This window comes from Numida meleagris, chromosome 11, assembly GCF_002078875.1.
Source record: "Numida meleagris isolate 19003 breed g44 Domestic line chromosome 11, NumMel1.0, whole genome shotgun sequence".
Lineage (NCBI taxonomy): Eukaryota > Metazoa > Chordata > Aves > Galliformes > Numididae > Numida > Numida meleagris.
Genome location: NC_034419.1, coordinates 14809640 through 14836566, shown reverse-complemented (window position 1 = coordinate 14836566; position 26927 = coordinate 14809640). Strand labels below are relative to the sequence as shown.

Genomic DNA, 26927 nt, shown 5'->3' with positions numbered 1-26927 from the left:
CAAGCAAATTCTCATTCTGTTAGTAATTGCTGACTGCCTGTTTCTCAGTAGGAAAGTGGAGCCACTTGGCATCTATTAGTTTCTTGTATGCTCTGTTATCTACAGGTAGGTAATCTGTAGTTTATATCCTTGCCTTATTACATTGCGTTAGAATAATCACTGTTGCCTGGCAATGGAAGAGAAGGTAGGTTCTCTTTACTGAAATGGATGAGATGGCTAAATATGTCTTCTCTAGCTTTTCATTTAAAACAGTTTCTGTTTCTGAAATTGGCACATTACTAGCTCGCTAATGTTTTTTCCTGTTTGTAATTGTCCTGATGTTTCCTGCTGGGATGCACTGTGATTTCTGCCTTCCTATCTCTCCTTTGCAGTGGCTCCTATTGAAAGAACCTTGCAACTTGACAAGAGAAATTGGCTTTTCCACGAACTTTGTGGAAGTCTTCAGGGAAAGATTTAACTAACCACTTGTTCTGTCGCATGAACTAGGATTAAAATCTTGATACAAACACCTCCTATAATTGCATACATTTTTAAAAAAACCTGTTTTAAACAGGGAAACTGCAGCCTTGTGGCACCAAGCACCTTGGCTTTTCCATTCTAAGGAATGCGATGCTCTTATATGCTGTTGACACCGGTGCAATAAAATGCGTGAGGGGATGTCAGCATTATATGGGAGAGCGGTGGTGAAGTCTAAACCAATGTCAGGTGTGGCTGGAGAACTGCAGAAGGGTGTGAGGCAGGACTGAAGGCAGGACCAGCTTTCTCAGATGGCAGGAGTACACGGAGCAATTGTTTGATTGCTGAAGAGTGCTGCTCTCTAAATGTCACTAAACTGCCTCTGGATTGAGCTGATGCACTTCTCCTTCTGCGTAAGCGTGACTTAAGGGTGGATTAGTGTTTGCAGAGACTACAGAATGCTCAGTTTTGAATAAACTCATTTGGGTAATTGAAAAACAATATTAAGGCAATGCTGGGCAAAGATTTTCCAAAACGGGATTTGACCTCAGGCTTTGCTGTCAAGATTTATACACTCAAGGTAGCAGCTCGATTTTTCAGTAGTGTGAACTTCTAAGCAGAAACTGTTGCCTGTTCTGCTGCTTGGGAACTTTAACTTTGTGTACTTAAATAATTTGAAACTCTTGGCCATGCCCTCAACTGTTTGACTCTCACTTTTCTAAACAGTTTATCAGCAAAAATCCTAACGATAACTTTAACATTTGATGCTGCTCTTTTAACTAAACAACCAGTTTTTCTCCTTTTTTTTTTTTGTTGTGCATACAAGTAGAGTTGCTTGTTTATTTAATGTTAACTACCCCTAATGTTGTTAGGGGTAGTTAGAGCTGCCCACCACAACCTGCTGCCTGGCTTCAGTAAACAGCAGCTCGGTGGCATATTTCATGGGTTTTTTTTATTGCAAGTTGTGTTACATAAACCTCAACAGCTGCAGCTACAGATCTCACTCATTCTGAAAAGTGAGTGCTCAGATCAGTGGTGTAAAAAAGTAAATTGCTCCTGCAGTTTATTGATCAAAATACCGTAGCCTTAAAGAACTTGGAAGCGTAAACTCTTTCCCCCTTCTCTTCTTATGAGACGTACTTCATTTTACTGTGCCAGGGTGCTTTGTGTGGTGCATTCTGAGCAGTGAATTTGGAACCGAAAGATTTTAAGCTGAAGCAACACTACTTGATATTAAGATGATTTACAGTGTTTTGACACAAATTTTAACGAGGAATAAACAATTCCTAACTGCTGTAGAAAAAAGTGTGGAAAATTTGTTGTTGTCAGGGAAAGGATAAAAGGATAAAACTAATTCCACAACCTAGTTAATTAACATAGTGTTTTACAGTGAGGGTGGTGAGGCACTGGAACAGGTTGCCTGGAGATGTGGTTGATGCCTCATCCCTGGAGTCTTTCAAGGCAAGGCTGGATCAAGCCCTGGGCAACCTGGTTTAGCTGTGCATGTCTCTGTTAATTGTAGGGGAGTTGGACTGGATGACCTTGGAGGGTCCTTTCCAACTCTAAGGCTCATAGGATTCTGTAAAATATATCACAGAAGCATGGATTGAGATGTTGCTGAAAACACCCAGTGCTGGGTGAAGCTGGGCTCTGCTAATACCGAAGCAAACTCTCTGCTGTGTTGTATCCAGTCCAAAGTCAACACTTTGAGGTGCTGGTGGAAAATACTTTCCTCTGTGACTCTTAAGTCTGGGGGCCTGCCCCTGTCTTAGGCTATCATGAATCAGTTCTCATTTTCTATGTGATGTTACCTCGGAAGGACATTCTCCATCTTCTTTTACATAACGTAGGTGCACGGCATTAGTTATCTTTATGGAGAAGAGGATGTGTGGTTTGACTTAACATGGCAGACCTTAGAGCCTGTTGTTCTTACTGGGAGTCTTTCTACTTTCTTTTGTACCTTAATTATTTGTTTTAATTTCCATACGTTTGCATTTCATGACTTACATTTGTGATAAACTTTCTGTTCAATGTACTGCACTTTTCCTAAATTTTTGTTTCCAGTCAGACTAACTCTACTAATACTCGCTTTGTAACATCATGCTGCCAGCAAACTAAGATAAGTATTCTAGTTTGTTTTTAGTACCTTACATGGCATCATTCAAGTACGTAACATAATAAAATGTATTGTTCTCTGAACTGTTTTATAAGGAAGCCTGCCACTTAGTTGTATTTTGATGCTCCTTTCTGTTACAAACTTCTGCTACAACTTTGTCAATTACAGCGGCTGTATGTCAATAAATACAATAAAAGTTTATTTCTTATATTGATGAATGGTATGCTGTTTCATTACTGTCATCATGGTGTATCTGTTTCTTTCATATGCGCTTGGAATTGTATTACACAAATCGAATAAACTGGAATGCTGTAGAATGTGATGGGTAAGCAAATGGATTTTTGGCTAGATGCTTTTATTTTATATAACATAAGTTATGCACACTTGCTTTTTGGTTTTGAGACAGGATGCATCTGAAAGATTTCCCCGTAGAGAACCCAGTTTTTCTCCCCACGTGGCTTCCTTGTGGTGTAGCCATTACAGGGTAGTCTGTATTTATGAAACTTGGTGCTATCTACATTTCTCATATAATTTGCATTCATCCAGAGACTTTGTTTTGGTAGAGCCACTTTATGCTGTAATAGAGGATCTATTATGCTATGTCACTTCAGTGGAGCAGCAGAGGGGAAAATTAGTATGCATTTATTTGACCAGCTTTACTTTCAGGTGCTTTTAAGTGGTCCATGTTTGTTTCACATACTTAATGCTGGTTTCCTACTATGGATGGGAAGGGAATGTTGGCTATCGCTAAAGTGTCTTGCGTTTAACATTGATGCAATGAAATCCATTAAGCTAAGTTCGTGTAAACAGTGAAGCTGTTCCGATTTTATAGCTGTGTCAAGGGGTGTTCAGTTACCCCTGAAATTTGCTGAGTGGTGATTTTGTTGTTGTTTTTTTTAATAGTGCTGATTGCTCATGGCATTTTCTGAAAGTACAGGGTTCCACCTGAAAAGATTTGCTAAGGGAAACTGTATCTTCAAGGTTGCTGTTTTTTTTAGAGAAATTGTCTAAATGTGATTACTCAACTCAGAGTGGGAAGGTACGTAATGTACATTTGTAGCCAGTGTATTTCCATGTGGAATTAGGCCTGAAGTAGTACAACACTTATTGCAACAAATTTTCTTAAGACAGAAAATTCATAGTAGCTATCAGTGTTGTTACTTGCCAGACTGACCTCTCAGTCCTTCTTTTCTAGTTTCTTTGAATACTTGCTCAGAAGGAGAGTTGAGCACTTCACCCATGTTTAAGGAGAATACATGGTGCTTAATAGTCCCTCCTAGAGGTGGCTTTCCAATGAAAAAAAACAGGCTGAGCTGGCACCTTGGTGTGCTGATTCCTAAAAGGAAGAAATACTGGAGTCTAGTTCGATGAAGCTTGCACTGCTGATGCTCTTCTTATTTGTGGTTACGTGGAACGTTATTCCTGAGCAATTTTGCTGAAGTCGTTAGCAAGCAACTTGACAACTTTTTGTGAATACATTAAGGTAGTTTCTCGTGTTTTTTAAAAAAAGAACACACACATAAAAAGCAAGCACTCCAGAGATATCTCCTGGGTCATCTGAAAGATGTTGTGCGTCAGAGTAGTTAATGGTGCATATGTATAAGGACAAAATTTTCCCTTTGTAACATTTACTAAATCTTTTTTTTCATGTGTTGAAACTGATTTCTGCTGTAAAATGTGCTCATAGTTCCACTCCAGGTTAACTATCTATAGAATTTAGCCTCTTTTTTTTTTTTTTTTTTTTGTTTTTGTTGCTAGCTGAAGAAATGGCAAACTGAGTAGTGGAAGAATCTAATCTGGCTGCTCTCCGAATACATTATTTGTATGCTACTCATAGCATTTTATATAGAATAAACCAAACAAAACAGTGGAAAAATAAGAGGTTATGCAGGTTATGTGAACAATCAATTTTTTTGGTAGCAGCAGTCAATAAACCATTACGCTTTAAAACACGTTCCTTTGCTAAGATGGTCATGAAAAGATGTTTAACTTCTTTATATGCCTGTGTCACTGATTATAGTAACTGTGTACATATGTAATTGGACCAGACACATGGTTTCTATGTGCGTAAAGTAACGGAACATAAGGCTTGTTGAGAACAAAATAGTCAACTACTAGTAACAGCGCTTTTCGGAAAGCCTCGTCTGTCTGTGCATATTTGCTCCATATTTTGGAGTCTGACTGGTAGCAAAACTCTTGTAAAGTGAAGAAGGGAAGTGAGACTGGAAGGGAACCCCAAACATTCTTGGTGCTTGTGAAAAGTGCCAAATAATTCTAGCCAGCAGGAAAAAATCCAACGTGAAACTTGTACTTGATGAAATAATTCTGTCTTCGTTTTACTTTGTTTCACTTCTCAGTTGAGACCTTTGCTTCCACTTATTTCAGTTCTGGAGTTTAGATGCTGTTGTCGGGCTCTAAAAAAAAAATGTTATCAGTTGTAAAAGGGCCGTATTTAAGTTTATTAATCTCTGTGATAGACTCTTATATTAGAAATGTAATCTTAAAAAATATCCTACCAGGAAGAGTTTAATTCCTCTTTAAAAATATTATAATTATTTGAAATTATAATCTCTATAAAATCGTGGATGTATCTAGTAGTGATGTTTTTCTTACTTTCATGAACTCATTTATTTTTGTTTCTGTTTGTGATTTAAACTGAAGAACACCCTTTCAACTTACCTGGCTTACATGATTCTCCAACAAGAGTTGTTCTCCACCTATACTGTGCACACAAAACATAAAAAGCTCATATAAAAGCTTTTTTTAAAAAAATTGTAGTAATATAAGATCTATTGGAAGTTTTCAGTCAAGTTGTGAATACTTTTGTCCTTCTAGTAAGAATTTGCTTTTAAAGGACTAAAACATTTAGTTTGAATTTCTTTGTTCCAATCTGTGAAAACATACTATCTAGATTTTCAGTTCTTTCATGTATGCTCTCCGGAATGATTTTAAGTGCTCCTTTTCTATAGAAATTGTAGCTAACCTGCTAAGAAGTAAAATATCATTTAAAAAAGAAAGGGAGGGGGGTTAGAAAGATGCATTTTTGGACCTGCTTCCCCTCTTTGGGCTGTTCAGAGCTTGAGAGGGGAAAAAAAAAAAGTTGAGGTATATTTACAGTAATAAGAATGTACAAGTTTATTAAAATGTGTTTTTAAATTTGATTTGTTGTTAGGAAAAAAAATGTACAAGGATAACAGCAAAATGTCACCGGTAGAGGGTTTTCAACTTCTTGCCCATCTTCTTGCAAAGGTGAAATATGAGATGTTCTTTGGGGACTTAAGTTTGAGCAAAAGCCGCTCACTCTTTGCAGTGTTTTCTCCACAAGCTGGAGTGAAACAGCGCCCGTGATGAAGTTTGTACTCCTTGTTTTCCAGTGCAACCTTGCCATAAAGAAGCAGATAAAATGTAGGGGTGTCTTAAACTGCTTGAGCAGAGCTGCAGACTCTTGTGTTGGTTGTCTGAAGGCTGTACCTTTGTGCGTTAGCACTGGCAGACTTGGGTATGTATGTCTATGTAGGATGCCTGGAAATTTATGGTGCTCAAGAAACTTAGACTATTTTAAGGCCATCTCACATTCTTATATTGCTTGTTGTAAATGTATTTGAGGGGGTCGGGAACCTCATCTGGCAAGGATTTTTCAAGAGTTTTGTACTGATTCTTTTCATTGCTGTCCCTTTTAAATCTTTCAGACTTTTATTGCGACCAGAACGTCTTTGTACTGGGAATTGGTTTGGGGAATCATGTTTACTCACATTTCTAACATCTTGTGGTCACTTTTTTTCTGTGCCACAAGCCTAAAACACATGTTTACAGCTGTTGTGTATTTTCAAGATAGTCTTGAAAGAGCAGTCGTCTTCAGATTCAAGGCTTTTGCTTTGTTTCATCTCTTTATTTTGCCTGCGCTTCTCAAGACATATGGTGCGTATACTGCAAGATCTTTAAAGAATTTTTTTTCATGTTCCTTGCTCTTCAAAGCTTCTAATACAGACTTTGTGTTGGTTTCCTCAGTATCTTGTACTTTGCTATGCAATGGTAGGCTGTGCTAACTTGCTTTATTGAGTCTGTCCCTCGCAGCCAGGAGTCTGTCTTTTGTCAAAAGTCTTGGCTGAAAGTCTTTGCTTGGCCTTCAGAAGTTGGTCTCCCTAAGAGTCATGTAACACAGAAAGAGAAAGAAAGTTGTGTGCTTTCTAACCTTATGTTTGTAGGCGTCTCTTTTCTGCGCCAAAGTTTCTTTGGCCAGATTTTCTTTGTTACTTTGTTCTTTGTCTGCTTTTCTAATTCTTTTGAATGAATTTTGCTCTCACTACTGGCAAATTGTGGGATTGTGGCATCAACTTTTGGTTGAAATTCTCTGACCTGTTTTAATGTGAGGTTAGAGCTGACTTTCAGGTCCCCGTTTGGCTCCTAGTGTTAATCCCCTTGTGGAAATTATCATGAGGTAATAGCTGTGAGAGTCTAACAGAGATCTTACAATAGGGAAAACAAACGAAAAGTCAACAATTACGGAAGTAAGTTTAAATTGTAATTTGAAGGCACTGCATAACATAATAACACATTGTCTCCGAGTAACATGGAAAAATAGAACATGCTCAGGTGCTGGTGTGATAGCTAGAATTAGATATAGCCATAGAACATACTGACAATATACCATTGTATTCTTCTAAAATTTATTAACCAGGTTGCATTTAAAAAGAACTTAAAATGTGTAATTCTGGGCTTTTTGTAGCTGTTTAAGCTGAGTGGGAGTCAGTTTTACAAAAAAAAAGTGATTATATACAGCAAAAGATAGGTTTTGTATTTCCTTTATGCATCGGTCTTTTGTGTTTTTCTTCAAAGCAAGTAGGAGCAGGCAGAGGTTTGCTTTTGATACAGTGCAACATTTAAAATTCTAGTGTTCTGATAAAGGGTATGCATTATTGAACAACTTTAGCATGGAGGTTTTTGTTTTCAGTATAAAGTTACATTAGGATAATATTTTTTATCATGCTGTTAGAGATGAAAGTATTAGTATAGTAAATAGTCCTCTTTGTCTGATGTTTCTGAATATGCAGTACTAGCTTGCATACTGTGCTCCGGAGCTTCAGGAAGAACCAAGAGCTGGCTGTGGGCTCTCTGCCAGGAGGACAGCACTTCGTCTCTCCATGTGGGAACAGCATCTTTCTCAGGCATAAGTTGTGCTCGTACCGTTGCCAGCAGTCAGAATAACAGGATAACTTTTCAGAATAACTTCTCTATTTCTCAGTTTTTCTAGTTGATGATGTTATTCCTTTGTGTTGTAGTAGAAGGGCTTGACTGGTCCGTAGGGATGCCTGAAACTGTCTTAGTTGCATTAGGTCTACGCAAACGTGAACTCTTTGTGGAATTCATGTTATTGTCAATAAAATGTATTTTCAGAACTGTGTTTTCAACACCTTCAGGGGAAAAAAAAAGTCAGTTAAAGTTTCTTGTGATTAAAACCGAAAAACTTCAAGCTTCATTTACCTCAAATGTTTTTTCAGAGCTGGGGCTAAAGTCTTTATTGTGCTTGTTACTGACTTGAAACCAACAAATGTGTTACAGAACTGTAGGAACAACGCAATGTTAATAGCTCCTTAATTCTTGTTTTTATCTGTAACAACTCATCTTGTGTGGAGAAAGAGTCCTTTCTGTATATCCTTCAGTGAGGAACCTTTGACTTTTGAAGTATCAATATGAAATGTTTTTACCTCCAAGACAAGCAAACATGATGTCTGTGCGCATGTATAACTTTGTCACGTCTTTGTATTCGTGATAAATATAAACTTCTGACCAACGGAGCATAGGTAACAAACCACTGAAAATATCAGTATTCTGTTTCCTACATTATGACACTAATTCCATGGCTTTTTATCTTCCTAGATATGCTGCAATAAAGGCACAAAATAAGTAGAAGTAATTTTACTGGGAGAAATTATGTAACATTTAGTGTAAGTAAAGATATTTAATATGAAACAATGATTTTTTTTTAAAGATAATTTAGGGTCTTTTAAGACAGCACAGGCTAACATAAAAACACAAGTAGTTCAAATGAAGTTTGCCAATCTTTGTTGATAATACTAAATTTAAGACATCTTAGCTAGCCAAGATCACCCAGGGAACCTTGTATAGCTTAATATCTTATGTAGCTTTCAGAGTATGTTAGAGACATAAACATTAAGAAAAGTGAATCAATAACATATTTTCTCTGAAGAAGTGTTGTTTAGCTGCTGGCTTGAGATAACCACGGGGCTGAAGAGCTCAGCTGACTGTCTGATGAGCTGTTGTTAATGAGCATTATGTTATTTTCCCCTCTCATTTTTCTAGGCTGTTCAATTAACCCCTAGACGATGGCTGAATCTGCAGGAATACCAAAGCAAAAAGCTGATGGCAGACCATGGGGTTACAGTTCAGAGATTCTTTGTGGCTGATTCTGCAGATGATGCCCTGGAGGCTGCTCGGAGACTAAGTAAGTTGACTGATAATGGGAGTAATCTGCTTCACCAGATAGCAATCTGGAAAATAAATTGCTTTCTAATAAGTTGTACACAATCTTCAAATTGATGTTTATTGAAAAGGTTTGATATATTATCTGAACCATAAATATTTATTTTGTTTATGATCAGCAGTGCTTAACAGCAATATTTTCTCTGAAGTTTATTTCTTAAGGGTAGGCAACATATAGCATGGAGTCTTTAATTGCTACTATCTAAGTCATTTTGCCAATTTAGAATGGCGAATACCCTCATGAATACATGTTGTATACTTGATAAAATTTAAGGGACTGAAGTAAACAAACTTATGGTAGTTATGGAAGTTGTTTTCAAACAAACATCTGCTCTATTAAAAAGTAAAAGAAGAAAAAGGTTTTGAACTCTCCATTTGTGAAGATTCTCAGAACTGAGTTGGATGCAGTCCTGGGCAACTTGCTGTAGCAGACCTCGTTTTGAGCCAGACGGGATGGACAAAACAATCACCAGAGGAGCCTTTTAGCCTCAACTATTCTATCATTCTTTAAAGGTATAAAATATGTGAGAGAATTACAAACATGTTTGTCCACCGATATATTATTCCATGCGAGGAAAAGAGGAAAGATGAGTTGAGTTACATACCATCACGAAAGGATTTGATAGTGGCCCGAAGGGAAGATCGTGGCTCTGGAGACAACATCCTCATTTAGTGTAATTAAGATGAGAATGTGAGTCAGAAAGAAACTTATTTCCTTTGGATATGACAGGTATTACATATGTTCAAATATGTTTTTCACCAAATTCTGGATGTAAAAAAGTTTCTTACTTTTCTGAAGTTAATAGTATTGTTTTCTGTAGTTTTTGACTTTGATTTAACTTTTGTTAAAATGAATATGCCATAATCAACATGCTGGATGACAAATATTATTGTAGTCTAATTGTCCAATAACAGGAAGTTTTTTAATGTTTTACTTAATGCACAAGCCACTCGGTTAAATGTATTTCAGTTTTACACACTGGAAAGTAAATAACACAATTTACTGATCTCAAAGATCTCATCAGTCCTCAAGTAGCTGAATAGGATTAGCATAATGGCTTGATAAATCTTTATAATGTCATGAAGGTGATATATTTTTCAGTAATCAAAGCCTTCTTATGTCAACTCAAATATTTGAAAATATATTTGAAGCAAAAGCATTAAATGCTACTGTTACGGTCATTTGTCAGTGCAAACTGAAAAAATGCTGGCACAAAGCAAAGCTCATAAAATTTGAGGGTTTCTTTGTGTATGGACATCTGAGAAAACCAGAAAATGCCCTATGAAGCTGTGGCAACTTTTTTCCACAAATCTTTCAGTGCTTAAACTCTTTTCTCCATGATTGAGCTCATAAATGGATTAGCCTATCCAATAACTATAACTATTCTAGATCCCTATAACTATTTGCAGAAATAAATTGCTCCATTAAAGGCAGTAGACCTTTTCTGTTCTATGATGCCAGATTTATTTTAAATAACCTTCTGTTGCTTGGTTGCTTTGCAAATCACTTTGGTCTATTAAAAGAACCTGTTGAATTTCAAATAATCAAAAAATATAAAAACAAAAAAAAAGATTTGTTAATCAAACTCAAGTCAATTGCATGCATTTTAACTGGGATGGCTTGTGAATGCCTTAAAAATTATCAGTCAGCAGTACCTTTCTTCATTTTATAGAATTGTATTCAAGCAGTCTACATTACTGTGTGTTAAACAATTGTGGTTTAGAGTATTTCATGTTGAAATGATTGGCACGCTCTATTGTTCCACTAAATAATTAAACATCCTTGTAATCATTCTGGTACTGCACTGTCGTATTTCTAACATGTATTTGAAATCTAAGAATCAAGAACACGTTCTGTTTCTGTTGTCGTTGTACCAAGATTTTGCCTGATGTATCACAAAGGAGATAAATCTGATAAGTAGTATCTCTATCACTCAGGCTTATCTGCACGATGTGATGTGAGCTGTTGTCTTCTCAAAATGCAGCTGCTCTGTAAAAACTTTGGAGCAAACCAAACACCTTTTGCCTACTGCAGGCTCAAAATATTCCAAAATAAAATAAGGGATGGAAGTGGCCTTGGGATGTTCTTGATAGACAAACATTCTGCAGTAGTAGATGGTAAAAGGAAAGGCCAGCACCCTTGCCAAGGCCTGCTCAAAAGTTTGGTCTTTTAGGTATCATTTGCCACGGTGCAGCTGTCCTTCATTTTCACTTCTGCAAATAAGGGGTACTTGCCAGCATACTTAAAAGATATTCATACTCTAAATGTATTTTTCTTGTGAAAAAAGATTCTTTCTGGAGGCATATTTCCTTGAATTTTCCCTAGATAATCTTACAGCATTATGTTATTTGCTTGGATCTCCGTATGTGGTAGAGGGGAGCAAGTAAAGGGACAGAAATTCCTGATTTGACAAAGCGTAAAGCTGAAAAATAAGGAAATATACGATTTTCTTAAAAAGAGAAGACTGAGCATGTTGTATTGCTGCAGTGCCTGTAGTGACTGTTTTCTTGTTGTTGGATTTCCTGTTGATGGAAATGGAAAGGGATGGGACTAGGCCATTTTTGCTGCTGTCTTCACTTGTCAGGAAGGTGTTAATGCATGTGTTCTTGAAAAGCTTTACTTTTACCTGGTATCAGCAGTTTTATTATAGCTTGCTCACTTCCTCTATTGCTCTGTTTTATTAATGTGTATACTGAATACACTGAATATTAATTTTCTCAGAAATATTTTCAAAACTTACCAACGGTCCAAAAGGCAGTCTACAAGGAATTTTTAATGGAATTAAAGGATTTTTTTTTCTAAGATAAGAATGGCAGATGTGAAGAAAATTAAAATGACATCACTAATATTGACTTCAAAAGAAGTTGAGTACAGTAAGGAATATGGAATTAGACTCCAAGGAATTAATTGCCTTTTACGTGCTAAGCAATTTTCAGCTGTAAGTCTGGTGAAGAAGGCAGTATTTGTAGAATATCAGGAAATGCAGTTACAAATGGCTTCATGTTTCACGCTGAATTTCCAGAGTTTTCAAGAGTGGGAGAAAAGTGTTGTGCCATTTTGCTGGATCAGTAAGGTATTGCTTGATCTGCCATCTGAAGAAACACAACCTGTAAACAGGTTCTTACAGTTCAAGTACCTCTAGTTAATGGAAAACAAAGCAAAGTATTTGGTAGCTGAGCATTCGTTTGAAATGTAAGGCAATCTAGCTGGTGCTGTACTAACTCTCAATTCTTCAGATCTGATTCTCACTAAATGCAGTTGTACATTCAGAGCTCATTTATCTGGGGAAGGAGTTTCCTTTCTTTTGTACATAACACAGTACCAATATGTGCAAAAAAAAAAAAAATCCTTATCTGTGCATACATACATATTAGGATGTGAGCATTTTCATTGCTTGCATTGGGCAGATGCGCTGTGCATCATTTAGGAGCCATCATTTTCTCCTCCCCACCAGGGGTACTTAAGTCTACTTCAGCTCTTGCACTGTGCTTTATGTTCTGTCTGATGGTGAAGTTATTAAGGGAAACCATCATTTTAAACCAGTAGGTGGACAAAGCTGAAAGGGAGTATAATTATGCTGGAGGGTGTTACTATGTACTGTCAATTGGCTCTTTGAATCAGTAGAGAACTTACAGAGGGGGCTGAAAATGCTGAGTATCCTAAATGGATGGTAGAAGCTTGGCATGCTTCTGGCATTTCTTTTCCTGATTTTTAACAAAAGCAATAGAGTGCTGCCTGTTGCCACTTAGAGTGTTTCATTACATTTAGGAATCAGTCAGGTGCAGTGTTCACACTCTATCACAGAGAAATGCAATTGAATTGAGTGCAAGGCCTTTGTTCACTCTTTTTCTTTTTTTTTTTCCTAAAGAAAAATATAAGAATGTGTAGTCTCTGCATATTGTATTTCTATTGTCTTATGCCTGGTTTTAGATGAGGTCTAAATCTGTAGATGCTGTTTTAGATCCCTTACTTCAAAGTTCATCTCCAGTACTGGTCAGAAAACCACTTGCAAGCAGTGTATGTTTAGAAAGAATCAAAGATTAGTCCTTAGGTTGGTAGTTTTCTTTTTTCTATAGAAGCCCTAATCCTACAATTAACCTATGCTTTTATGTTATTGTGTGGTTCACTGTGTAGTAATAATCTTTCACCTGTGCATAACATTTCATTTCTCCAAAAGCTGCAACGTACTTAATGATTTTAACCAGTTATTTTTTAAAGACTCTTGGATCATTCTTCTTTGCATCTGATGAACAATCACACGTCGCTGAAACATGCTGTTCCATGGAGCTGTGTGCAGCAACTTTGCTTGCTGTTAAGGAACTGCTCTCCTAAAGTCCTCTTATGTTCTCTCTTTATTAAAGTTCTTCGTACCTAAGTTATGTCTTTCTAGAACTATCCTTTCAGGGAAGATGATTCTTTACGTTATTGACTAATATGATTCTATCCTCAAAGGGGTAAGCGTTTAGAAAGCAACGTCTTCTATTTAATAGAAAGCCGGTGGTGGTTGAGTTTATTCTGGACCTCATTCACCATTGCTGAGAACAAACACATCTCCCGCATATAGTGATCCAGTTAATGGATTAGCTTCCAGTTAATGAATTTTGCCTAGTGGTGAAATCAATACTAGAGGATACCTGCATTTTGCTGTGAATTTGCATTAGGAAATACCTGCTTTTACCCTGTTACTCCCAGTCTTCTCTTCATAGATGCCTCTTGGATGTAGTTCATGTATTTCGTCTGTTTGAAAGCTCCACAGAATTTGCTGTGGTCTGTGGTTTTGTTGTGTCCCCTTTCTTTTTTCCTATTCTTTTTTGTAGAGCCTTTTCCTCATTGTACCCATTTTGTCTCTTGTCTCTTCCTATTGCCATCTCGCCTTGTGACTTCAGACTGAGAACTGGCTCTTTGCTTTTTGTTGTGCTGAAGTCTGACATATTGTATCTCGCTTACAACAAATTAATGCAACAGTTGCATTCTGCAGAAAGGCTCTGTGTATTTGAGCACGCTCACTATTCATTTTTTCCCAAAGTGCTTTGCTTAAACCACCATTTATTTGACAGGCAGTTGGGAAATGAATGTTTCTGCATGCGATCACAAATAAAGTAATGATCACCAGCACTTCTAATAATATTTCTCTCTCTATTGGTTCACGTTGAAAGGGTTTGATTTTTGTCAGAATACTTTTTCCAAGTTTAGTTGAGCCAACAATATTAAAAATCTCACTCATGTCTGAAAATGGTGCAAATAACAAACTAATGCATGTGTGGGGTTTGTAATGACCACTTTGTCAGTGATCCAATTCACTTACGCTGTCTGCTGGATGAGGAAATCAGGGAGAATCAGAGGACCCTTCTCCAGGACATGAGCCCTAAAATACCACTGCTGTCTCCTTCCTGTGTGTGGCTGGTTTGTTTATGAATGTTGTAATTCCCGCTTGTCCTCCTTGCTTCCCCTCCTGCTGAGTTCTGTGCGATGAAACTATTTCACAGTGTCTGCTAAGAAGGGGCAAAGCTTTAAGCCCTGCAACGTTTAAGCGGTGTAATATCCTCGGTAAGCCCTGCAAGTGCTCCCTCACTTGGCTTCATGGATGCCTGGTTCCTCTGCAGCTCAGCAGTGTTTTTGCACAGAAGCCCCAAGCACCTGTGTGGAGAGGGGCAGCTGTCCAACAGCACGTGCACTTGTTGGTAACAGCCACACGTGTTGTGTCCTGCGTGCCAGAAACACTGACAAAGCAATTTCGGCTTTCCTAACTGCAATTTGGGGTTTTATTCTTTTTGAAGCAAAATAAGTGAAAGAATGTTGTCCAAGCTTAGCCACTGTGTGTTGCAGTGTTTCAAGTTGAGCTTTTCAGAACCAAGTTAAATTATAAATTTCAGCATTTTTTAATATTTTAGAGATGGAAATTCTTCAAGGAAACCTGAGTCTGGTGGGGACTTACTGAAATAGTTAATTTCCAGTGCATGGCTAGGAAAAACGAATGTGTTTTGTTTGTCTTACCTGCTCCTTTTGTTAGAAAATTACATGCTGAATGTAAGTCAGCAAGTGCAAGCTGGAGACTGCTTACAGTAGTTGGCTATTTTACAACTATTCTTTGTCATCAAATGTCTTCATATTTAATAGATTTATAGTAATATGAGTAATGGCTTGGGGGCTAACAAATCAAAATCTCATTTCAGATGTTTGACAGTAATGTTGTTCTGACTTATTGTTCCCTGTGTTGGATTTTTGATCAAATTACCAGAATAGCTACTTGGAAGTAAGAACACAAAAGAAAAAAAGCTCTAGAAATGGGGTACTGAATTTCATATTTAAAGCATGCCAGAGAAAGCAATCACTTACAAATTTCTGTTGAGTTAAATATATTAGTGGATTTTTGTTTATAGAAGAAGGAGATGACAGAAGCCATAGCTCTTGATACAGGAATTTTAAAAGGTGATAAAAAGTGCAGCGTGCCACAAGGGAGGTACAATATGAGTGCTGGTGTTTATTCGAGGCTAGTCACACCGTATTTTACAGTTCTTCAAGGTAGTTTTGCAGCTGCAAAACAATAACCAGATGTGTAATTGGGAAGCAGCTGCATGAAATTCTCATTTTTTTATGCATAAAATCAGAACCATTAGATGTGCTTTACGTATAAGATAGGAAAAACTAAACAACATTTTTCTTTCTCTGCAGCTCTGTAAAGGAGAGGAATCACTCCTTCTATGCTCTCTAGATGCCCATCTGATTTAAAATGTTTGGGGCTGATTACTGAAATCAAATCTTGTTGCTCCTTGCTTCTCTGGCTTGCTTTGGAAATGTGATAAAGCATTTGTGTTGTTTTTAATTTATAAAGCACTGTTGTAAAAATCCATCTGTGACACCAAATAGCCATTTTTCAAATCCACCTGTGTTTATAGCGGATGCTTTTATCCAAATACCACGGTGTATCCCCTTCTGGGAATGTCTGCTTCTGATGGAAGATGAATGAGCTGTGCTGGATTTTTGGGTTTGGTTTTTTTTTTTTTTTTAGGATTCTGCCATCACTGACTGCATTGCTGAGTGCGTTTCAAGGTAGAAAGGAATACAAATCTTTCAGTATATGTGATGTACTGAAAGAAATGCCAGCTTAGCTTAATGATCATTTAGTTGTCATTTGTGTTTTAACAAAGTATACAGCTTAAGTAATATTGTCCAGAAGCCATATGTGACTTTTACTTTCTTGAGAATTCTCTCGCTTCCTATGAAGCCTGATTAATTTTTTAAATAAATATCCATGTTGATATTAATTATAGCACAGCACATTCTGATAACAAATACTGCCAATACTATTGGTTAAACTTGTGATGGAAAGATCTGCTTCTCAGCTGGCAGTTTGCAGGTTGCCCTCTCTGGGGCTCATTACTACGGCTGCGTTGTGTTGCGATCTTTGGGGTGACCTTGATCAGAGGAATTGCAATTCTTCTGTTTACGTGGTACAAACTCTCGGCAGGAGACGTGTTTTAAGTATTAATTTTGCAGTAGTGTTTATTGGTTAGAAACTGGAAATGAGATGACAGAGCTCCTCAGATTGATGGCTGTGTGATGGTATTTAATCCCATGTTTGAGAATGCAAAATATATAATTGATGCCTCTGTCTGTAAAATGTTTCATTTTTATTTTAAGCTTTTCTAATGGGAATACAAGTAGTAAAATTACGTTGAATTAGTATAAAATTTAAGAGTAAAATGACGACTGTCTAGAGACGAGAATGGTTTACAATTAATCCTTTTTTATAGCATCTCCTAGGTCCTTAGTGGCAAAGCTTTTTCGTATGGTCAGCAGTTTGGTAGTAGTTGCTTGGGTGAAATAGCTTATTTATTCCTTCCTCCAAACTGTGGACATTTTTACACTTGAAACTGATTTTATTTGAGGCTGCGGTTTCATCTGCAAGGGGGCAAAGATGACAGTAGCTCTGATATTGTCTCATCGTTAACTGTTATCATGGGTACTTGCAGAGACCCTTCCTTTTGTAATCGGAGCTCAGAAGAGGAACGTAATAAAGAGCAGAAGGAAGTGGGCCAAATGTAGTGAGAGTTAAACTGGGGAACCTCACAAAAAGTGAAGACTCAGTAGTTATAAATTCTTTCAAATCAATAGTTAACATTGTGCTGAAAAAACAGCTCTTGCTCAGATGCTTTTCTTTAAATGAACTCTGAACTGTTGCTCCATATTTTTTTTTTTTACTATTTCTTGTGCTGAGTGTTACAGGTGACTGTTGTGTTATTGCCCTACATGGATGCCTTTGTCATTTCCCTGCTCTCCACCAGCTTCCCATAGGTGACAGAATGTAGCAGGAAGGTACGCTTGTTAGATAACCAAATTCAGTACGAAAGTTGAAGTAGCATCTTTTAAGTGAGTTGTTTCTGCTAAATACGTTATACTGTTAGTCCTTATGGAATGGGTGCTGTTTTAGGAAGGGCTGTGATTGATGTATGAGGATATTAACCTGTATGTTTGCTGTACGAATACGTGGTTTTGAACCAAGCCAGAAATCTCTGTCACAGCTGACCTTGCAAGCTGTGCAATGCTCAAAGAGCTCACGATAAGCACGGAGAGCTCTGGACCAGGATCTCCTTCCCCTTTCTTCACTCCCCAGCCTCCTCTGGCCTATGGAGTAAGCTTAACTGGTATTTTGCAAAGGTTAGTATGACTTGCAAGAGCTTTTTTCATCTTTGGAGATGGGAGCAATTTACAATCTGATATTCTGAATACATCCAGCAATTGAGAAGTATGACCATAAGAGGCTGTGATATTTTTTGTGCAGATAATCTCTTCCTAAGATGGTAGGTCAGTTTTTTGAAGCTGAAGATGACCTGACATTCCTTTAATCTGCTACCTCGTATTTGAGAAAGTGCTGTGAATTTAAAATATGTTTATCTACATTTCTTCAAATATTTGCAGTTTAAGAAAAGTAAAATGTTTAAACACACTCATGAAAATGTAATGTGTCTTTGTAACTCTGCTGAATTCAGTCGGGAGATGCTATCTAACTTCATGTACCATGGTGTATTTTAAATGAGGCATTAACTCTCGAGAGTATCATCATGAAAAACACTGAGTTCCAGAAGTTAGCTGCGCTATTATTTAAGTGATATTTGTTTTGCTACAAAAATTCCAAGTTGACCGTGTTACCTACAAGTGGTGTACTCTCCCCTGTCCTGCTGTTCAAGTCAGCTATTGTTTCTTGCATCATTGTGAAGGAGAACATTTTTCTTGCACCTCCCTTGGGCTCAATTGTACTGCTCACCTGAGTAAGATAAATAGGACCAAACCTCAGGCTATAAATCTTCAATATATTTATTGTTCTAAACGCTTAAGAACGACTCAGGATTTTTGCAGAGGGAGGAAAGTAAGGCAACCTCGAGAAGTTTATGGTATAGACAGTAAACTATATAAATGGTAAAAGAAAAATGAGGAGGAAGAGGAGGTGGTAGATAGCAAGAAGGAAATGTTACAGCAGTGTAACTATGATGCATATGCAGAATTATTTTGGGAGAAGATTTGGAAAAAAACAAGTTGGATGCTTGAACAGCTGAAATGTTCTCTGGGAAGTGAGTTTTTTTTGTGTCAGAAGTGTCATTTCATTGCTTAGTGTATTTGACCAGTTCTACCAGTTTCTCACGAATGATCTGTAAGTACCATTTAATTCTATGCTCATTTTTGGGGGGGAAGAGAAAAATCTCTTACTTCACTTAGCCCCATCCTAAGTCTATTAAAGTCACTGAGAACGCCGTTCGTTGCTTCCCTGCACTTCCTTCTGCTCCCTGCCAAATCTCATCCCTTCATCCCTGCAGGTGTTCACCTGTGTGTTTGAGCAGCAGCTTTCTTCATCTCATTGCCTGTCAGGTGTGTGAGCATTGTGCTCCACTGAAGATTGTTGTCATAACAATCCCGATTCTGCGTCTGCTTGTCCAGCATCCACTTTTGTGCCTGTTACCTCGGAGGAATCTTCTGCACAGGGGTCCTGGTGTTTTTTGTTGTTGGTTTTTTGTTTTTATAGCTCATTAAAGCTTTAGTGTTCTTGAATTTTCTTTTGGTTACTAGCTTTTCCACATCTTACCTGTAGTACAATGCAGATTTTGTTTTATGTGGTTGGGGTAAAAGTGGAACAAGAGAGACTTGAAGCAGATTACTGCAAATTTAACCATCTGACAAAAAAAGTAGTTTCTTATACAAAATGTGATGTCTCGTACTGTAATCTGCCATTTAAATGGGATACTTAATGTGTTATAAATAGCTTTTGAGTGACAGTCTTATTTGAAGTCCATATGCAGATAGTATTTATTTAAAACATTGTTACGTGCTTAAAGATCCTTTCTTATTGAAGTCACTTTGCAATTTGGGGATGAAAACCATTTCATGTCTTTCCGTATTTCACGTTGTTCAGTTCCCAAACAAGGCTCTTACCTCTTTTGGGTTTGTACAGCTTTGTGACTGTTTTAACAATCTGATTGTTACGGATTCTGATTTATGGCTATTTTTACACTTTTTGACATCTAGTATCCTGTAAACAGTGATACATATATATGCACTTCCATAGAGTGCGTGAAGCATTCCTTCAGAAAGGAATGAGCTGCTGAAGAAAGGAAGTAAACAGGTCAACTTAAATACTGGAGAGAGACTTTTAATGGCTGGGCTCAGAGGTAGCTTGGCGAAACTACTCCAGTTGTCTATATGATGTTGTCAGTTGTGCAGAAAGGAATGTAATTAGTGCAGCCAACAGCAGGAAGGGCCATGTTAATTATATGTTCTCTTGCCTCTCTATGAATTGCTTTAGCAAGGTGGGTAAGCTATGTCGCGAGAGACATTCTGGGAGTTAGCTGTGACTGCTGTTTCCACAGACGTAGTTTGCGCTGCCTCAAGTAGAGGGCCTGAACTTGATCTCTACGTAAGAAGGCTTAAGTGGAAGAGGCAGCAGAAGCATGGACAAAACATCATGCAAGAATTCTGCTTCTTAAGGAAAAATTGCCCTATTCTATATCTGACACCTCAACAAAATCTGAAACTATTTTCTGCAGTGCAGAAGGAAGTAATAACGTATTGTAACGTTCTTTTCAGCAGTTACCTCTTACGATTTGTAAACCAGGCAGACGCAATTGAGTGACTCTGTGCACCATTTGAGAAGTGAGTTTTTCCAGTGTGGCAAGGCAACTTGCTGACCTTCAGCTAATAAAATATTAACCTGTTCTTAATAGTTATTGGGATGCCAGGGTGTACATCTGGTTTTGAGGATTCATACCAGGGGCTGTGGGTATAGTGCTTAGGTCACACATTTATCATTTAAATAGCAGACTTCAAACTCTCGTCTGGACCGTGGCCATGAAGATGGTGTATAGATATGGTTCTCTGCTGCTGAGAAGTTCAACACAGGTTTGATTCGCAGTCCTCCTCATCTGAAGCTGAAAATTAGCTGAACAGCACTGCAAGAAGAATGTGAGATGTACTTACTCACCTGTTCTGTTGGTCTTTTTGTGTAGGTTCAGCACTGGTTTAAAAGACATAAATCAGCCTTGTATTCTCCCTTTGCAAACATGGTTGCTGCTTATTCCAATTTCAATTTTTTAGTTGTTCCCTGTATGTGTGAGTAATTGAGAAAGCTGCACACTTTGGAATTTGAGACAACTGCTCCCTCGTTGTGATGCCAGGACTGTGTGATTTCATTAAAACACTTGGAATGCAGGTTCCAGGCATATACCTACTTGCAACGTCCCCCCAGAGCTCATCTTGCAGTGAGCCTAAATGGAACTGAGTAGTGCTGATTTCTGCATCGTGTTGAGATGCGTCTTTCCCTGTAAATGCTGACTGCCAGACAAGAAGCTAATGCCTCCCAGGTGCCTTTACATTTATTTATGTAGACTTACTCAATGGTAGAAAATCTGGAAAACTCAAAGTCTTAAGTGTAATGTTTGTAGTTATATCTCTGCTACAGGGGTGGTGAGCTATTGAAGCTTGGGATAGAAACTGTAAGCTGCTTGAACTGGTGTGTAGGATGCCTTATCTCACAGGACTGGGGAATGTCTACACAGGATAGCATAGTGCATGAAGAAGGCAAAGTAAGCTTCTCAATATCCACTTCAACACTAATTATGAGGCTTGCAAAAGTGCCCATGGCCTTCTCTCTGTCTTTTAACCGATTAAAAAGAGCCTTTTTCACTACTAAACTTGGTTGTCTTAAGCATCCTCCTTTCTGCAAGATTTAAAGAGGTAATCATATACTTAAGGAGAATCACAGTTTGTATCCTCTGGGTTTAAACTTGTCGGTGGTTGGCCTCACTACAGATTGCTCAGTCACAATTACACAGCATTTGGTATGCTATCCACCCACTGTTCTGAATAAATCCTGTGTGACAAATCAAATGCTGAATTGATTCAAACGAAATGCTTGGGCAAAGCTGTGTAAGCCTTCCCAAGTTCATGGAAGAAGATTGATTAGAAAGCTGGAGCAGCCATGGGAGACAGCGGATGGCTGCACGCTGCAGAGCCTGCAAGAGGCTGCTTGTGCTCCCTGTGGGAAGTCATGAGTGTGTCCAAAGCTTTCCTGGAGCTTCAGGGGCAGCTCTACACATTGTGAGCTCAGCTTCCGTTGAGAAGCTATGGAATCTGTGCAGATCACGGGAAGTTTGCAGTCTGCTATTACCAGTGATACCTGTAGGTGTTGGGGAACCTTTTTTTTTCTGCCTATGTCAGCGCTTCATTCTGAAATGCAAATGTAACCACAAGGGGGTTAATTACTAAATTCAGTAATCCTGGTGACACAGTGAGTTAAAATGCATATTTAATAATCTATTAGTATGCAAAATATTTCTTATTTAATGATCAACTGCTGTTTTGGAGGAAGATGGTAAATGGCATGATCGCCTACTGGTTTAAGGGGCTCACTGAATGCAACGTGAGCATGGGGAAACTCCAAGATTTTAGTTAAATTACAAGGTTCATCTCTGAGAATTATGCAAAATTGAGTGGAACACCAGGAAAAGTGGTAGAAATTAAGAAATATATATGTATAAATTTTAACTGCATTATTATTGAAACACTTTTGTATAGAGATTCTTTCATTTTTCTGTAATTAAATCTGAAACAATAATGAACTTTGAACTAGAATGTTAAAATTGTGGTTATACTGACTATATATTCTTGGCCTTATGTATTTCTATCTCTATATAAACTCTTTTCTCCTTGCTTGTGAACAAGATTTTGAGCGTAACATGACTTGCAACCTCGGCTGACTCAGGCACCCAACAACCAGGACTGCTGCTTCCCTGCAGTTCAGCTTCTGGATCTTCAGAGGGCTCCTGAGGTGTGTGCACTCCTCCTCAGGAGACCAACTTTGGGGTTGTTTAGCCCCATTTTTTTTTAAAGTTTTTTATTAAACTACCGTCAGTACACTGAGAACATTCCTTACCTGAAAATATTTTTTTGCCAGAACAAAAACACCGTTTCTTTTGTATATAAATAAAGAAATAGGTTTACGTGGGAGAGTGAAGGATCTCACACACAGTATTGTCCTTTTTGTTTTTTTTCTGTAGTTCAACAGGGAAAATCAATTTTTGGTTCTTCAGCTGCAAAGAAAGATCAAAAGATAGGACTGACAATCTAAACAAAGGGTGAGGTGGGCCAGGCTGCTTGCACTCCTGTTCCCTGGTGTGCTTCATGCAGGCACTTTTCCAAGCAGAGTATGTTTACAGAAGAATCAAGTTGTGGTTTTTTTCTGTATTTTTTTCATCTGAATCAGTAGTTTGGGGAATACAAAATAACTTGAATATAAAAGTTTTTAAAAAATGGTTTATATTCATTTTATGGACTTGCTTTGCTGATATAGGCTGTTGTTCTCAGATATATCAGGGTTCTGATTGCAGAATATTCACATTATAAAGAATTATCATTGATTTTACTTCTCTAGAATCTTTTTTTTTTTTTAAACAGTACATAATGCATTTGATATTCAGTCCCACGTACAGCTAGGCTACTCTTATTCTTGCTTAAATGCTTGGCTGGATGCATATTTGAATAGTCATATAAAAGCTAATTTCAGTCACTGTGTTGGGAAACTTTATGGAGATTGGCTTTTCTGCTTTGTATTCAATCATATTTTTATCTTTAATAATAAAATGTGATTTATTCTTAGAGGCACGTATTTACAAGAGGAGGGCATTAAATTGTCAACAGGAAAAAAAGAAAAGAGGGATGTGAAAAGTTTTCAGTTTGGGGCTTTTAAAACAACTTTGAAGACCTTCCTTTAATAAAATGTATTATTTTCTGCATAAACTGAAAATAAACAAACAGGTGTGGTAACTTCAGCTCAGTTGGGAAAGCAAATGTTTTGTTAATACTGTGAGATATTGCAGCTAGTTGTTTTCTTTCATAGCTGTTTTGTACACAGAGGGGTTTAGAGGCATAACTGGGTCCTGTGACTGTAGGAGCCTTGAGACTGGAAGGTGCATGCTGATCTGCACATGGCTGAATTGCTTTGTTGGGTAAGGAATGCTAGAAGTAATGGGAAGATGCCCACTGACCTTATGAATTGTACTGTGTTGTTATGGTAATTCAGCATGTTTGAGAGAGTAAGAAGTGCCAACTGCAAGTTAAAAATAGTTTTCTTTAAAGTCAAGCACTTTTTTTTTTGTTTTTAATGTATTTTCACTTTTTGAAGTGGATTATTGTGTAGACAATGCGAATCTCACCATATATGTTAACACAGTGGATGCTATCAGCATAAAAAATAAACAGACTGCTTCTGTCTTTAGGTGAATCTTTACTGGAAAATACTGTTTTTAATGTTTTCTGTGTGTCCGTATGTTTGTGTCTCTACCCATGCAGGCAGAAGGTGTTTACATTTGGGACTCTGTACTTTGGCATGTCTTGGCATGGTAAAGGTGCAAATAACTATCTACAGAATGCTCATTTCAATTACACATGGTCTGTAGTTTCAAAAGCAACGACATTATCTGGCAGCTCTGGTTATTTTGGAGACCGGGGTTCTCAGGGCAGGGTACTCTGCAGTGTAGCATCTGAACAACAGAACCTTCATAAAAGGCTTCTAAATGATTGCCAGAGATTGAATGATTTATAATGCTTAGCCTGTGATTTTTTTTTTGAACCAGGCTTCCTTAAGCACTGAGAAGCTCCATGTCCTCCTTCATGAAGTCGGGTGTGTTCCAGGAAAGCTTTGAGAGCAAACGCATGGACCTTAAGTTTGGGTGGCTGTGTGATGGCTTTGCAAGGCTGAGGTCAATAAGTGATAAAAGTCTGACTGTGTTTGATCTGCTTAGATTTTGAGCCACTTCAAACTTTCTTGCAGCTCGCATACTGCGGAATTAAAACTTAATTTTTGATGGCTGTTCTGAATTAGGTGACTGGTAAGAAACCATATTGAAAAATGATAATGTTAATAAAAAGTGCACGATCTTCTAATGCTCGTTTGCAGGATTTCTCTTTCTTTGTCTGTTCATTGAATTGTGTAGCAGAATAGGTCCTTGATGATGTTGACAGGAGGCTGCCAGCTCTGCCCACTGAGTGTACAGTGGCAGGGGATGGCATTGCAGTGCTTCTCCACTCCGTGAACAGAAGCTTGTTTAGCTCTGCTGAAAATCTTCCCCTCTTAATTTTTCATTTTTATTTGTTGCCCTGTTTCTTCTTTCTTTAGGCTAGGACAGTTGAGAGCTCTGTGAAAAGTTTACTGCGTGAAGCACACTTCACTAACCTGGATGGCCAAGGTTAGAGCCTCAGGTGTCTTGTTCTCTCTCCATCAACACCTTGCTCTGCAGTGCCGGCTGAGGCTTTTCTCTGGAGCTGCGCTGTGCAGAGCTATGAAATGTCCCACTCTTAGGGGAAATTACTTGGTTTCTCAAGATGATTCAGGTTCTTCACTTTGATATTTCTCTCTTGCTTCCATGTTTCTTGTCCCTCTGCCATTTTCTTAGGTTACAAGTCCGCAGATTGTGCTTGGCCCTGGGCAAGGTGCCCCTCTATGCCTTGTTCTGTCATCTCATTTGGCCTTTGGGATACCATACAGGCTGCCTTGGAGGGTGGGGCATTCTGTTTTACACAGGCCGTTATTCTGTGACCCACGAGGGTTTTGTTTAAATCAATTTCCTTTCTAATAACGTTTCCCATGCTGAAACCCAGGAAACTGTTGATATTTTAACTTTGCAGGTGAGCAGGACCTAACCTCAATTTACTTGCTACTGCTTGAAAGTTCCACTGGCAGATGCAGACTTGGTTCTGCAAGCTTCAGCTGAGGTAATATCAGAAAAGCAGGTTGTGTTAGTCAATTGAAAGAAAGGACGTGATTGTAGGTCAGCTTTCAGATCTTGTTCAGCTTCAGATCAGTGGTGTAATAAAGTAAAAGAAAATTACTTGTATGTTATCTGATTTCATTTCTCATGTATCCAATATGTTTGCCTTTAAAACTAGTCCAGAGGCTGTGTATCCGATTTGCTTTGAAGAAAAATCTGTTGATATCGGAATGGCAACGTTTGTGACAAATTTGAAAAAGGCTTCCCTTGTGAAACAATAGAAATGGGTGCATGAAAAGGGGGAAAAATAGCTTTTGTTAGGAAAGGAAGTGCTAAAGAAGAAAGTGAGGAATGGTTTAGATTCATTTGTTTAGGATGTGTGCTAGAGATAAAGTTTCTTGCGTGGTGAAGTTGGAAAGAGTTTGCTTAATAATTACTTTTATGAACTTGATTTAAATGAAATCAATTACTGATCTTAAAAATGTCACTTTGGATTGAATGACTGTACGCCTAGGCATACATTTTTGGTAGCAGTGTCTTTTGTCAGTAATTTAGCAGATAAAATGCTGCTTTTCAGCAGTTCTTAGTAGTTAAAATGCTAGTGATGTTGATAATACATTGCTGACATACAAAGAGTAACTTTTTATACTACCTTGTTAATTGCAAAAATGTATCCATATGTGAGAAAGTTGTTGTCTTCATTCAGACTGCATGTGTTTTCTCAAGCAAAATATGGTATTTTTAACTTAAATATATATGGAATATTTAAAAGCCACTCTGAAGGGCCAAATTGATTGTTCTGACTGTGACTGAGGTTGTGAATCCTCCTAAAAAGCTGTAGCTCTTCTCTGATGAGGAAGCATCTGTGGAGTGCTGCTTTGCATAAAGGGGTTGCCATATTTTTCATGGTATTGTGTATTGTGTCGTAGCACTGATGGAATTGTGTAGGCTGTGTTGCAGGTTGTTGAAAATCTAAAGCAAATACCAGCATGAAATGCCCAATAGAATACCAAGGAAGGAAAACATGAGCAGTGGACCATGGGGTTTGACTTGTCCCTGGTACAGGTGTTGCCTTCAGATGTATCAATTGCTATATATACCTTCCCAGGAAAAAAGATTCCAGGGCTCACTTTTCTGTGTCTCCAACAATGTATCTACAAGATCAGCTATTTAAATCAGACTGACATTAATGCAAGAGCTGAAATATTCACAGTGGGAAGATGAATGCATCACTCAAAAATAAGCTTTGTACTAAAGTAACATTCAAATTCTTACATTGTGACGTGTTGCCTAGATGTAGGTATAGACTTGCCATTGCCATTCCATAACTGAGCAAGGAAATATAGTATGTCTGGCTTGATGCAGGTTGGTGAGATATGTTAGACTGACTTGGAATATGCTTGTAGATTTTGGGAGAAGATCATTACACCTTTGAGCGATATTGCTGAGTGTTCTGCTCTCTTTTAATAGCTAAAATTATCAGGTATGTTTATGCAAAATACTGTATGTAAGTCTGTGTATGTATATAAGATAGACATTTTTGAATAATGTCAGACCTGTGAAGTAGTTAGGTAGATATCTTTCTTGTTAAGTACTTTTA

At 37.8% G+C, this 26927-nt stretch overlaps 1 protein-coding gene across 1 annotated transcript in view; it reads left to right on the top strand.

Moving 5' to 3' along the window:
* The window catches only part of SUCLG2 (succinate-CoA ligase GDP-forming beta subunit), a 105377-nt gene that overhangs the window by 11158 nt on the left and 67292 nt on the right, over positions 1 to 26927 (top strand). The window contains exon 2 of the mRNA XM_021409364.1: positions 8894 to 9035. Coding sequence (XP_021265039.1) covers positions 8894 to 9035 — 142 coding nt within the window. The remainder of the gene's footprint in view (positions 1 to 8893; positions 9036 to 26927) is intronic.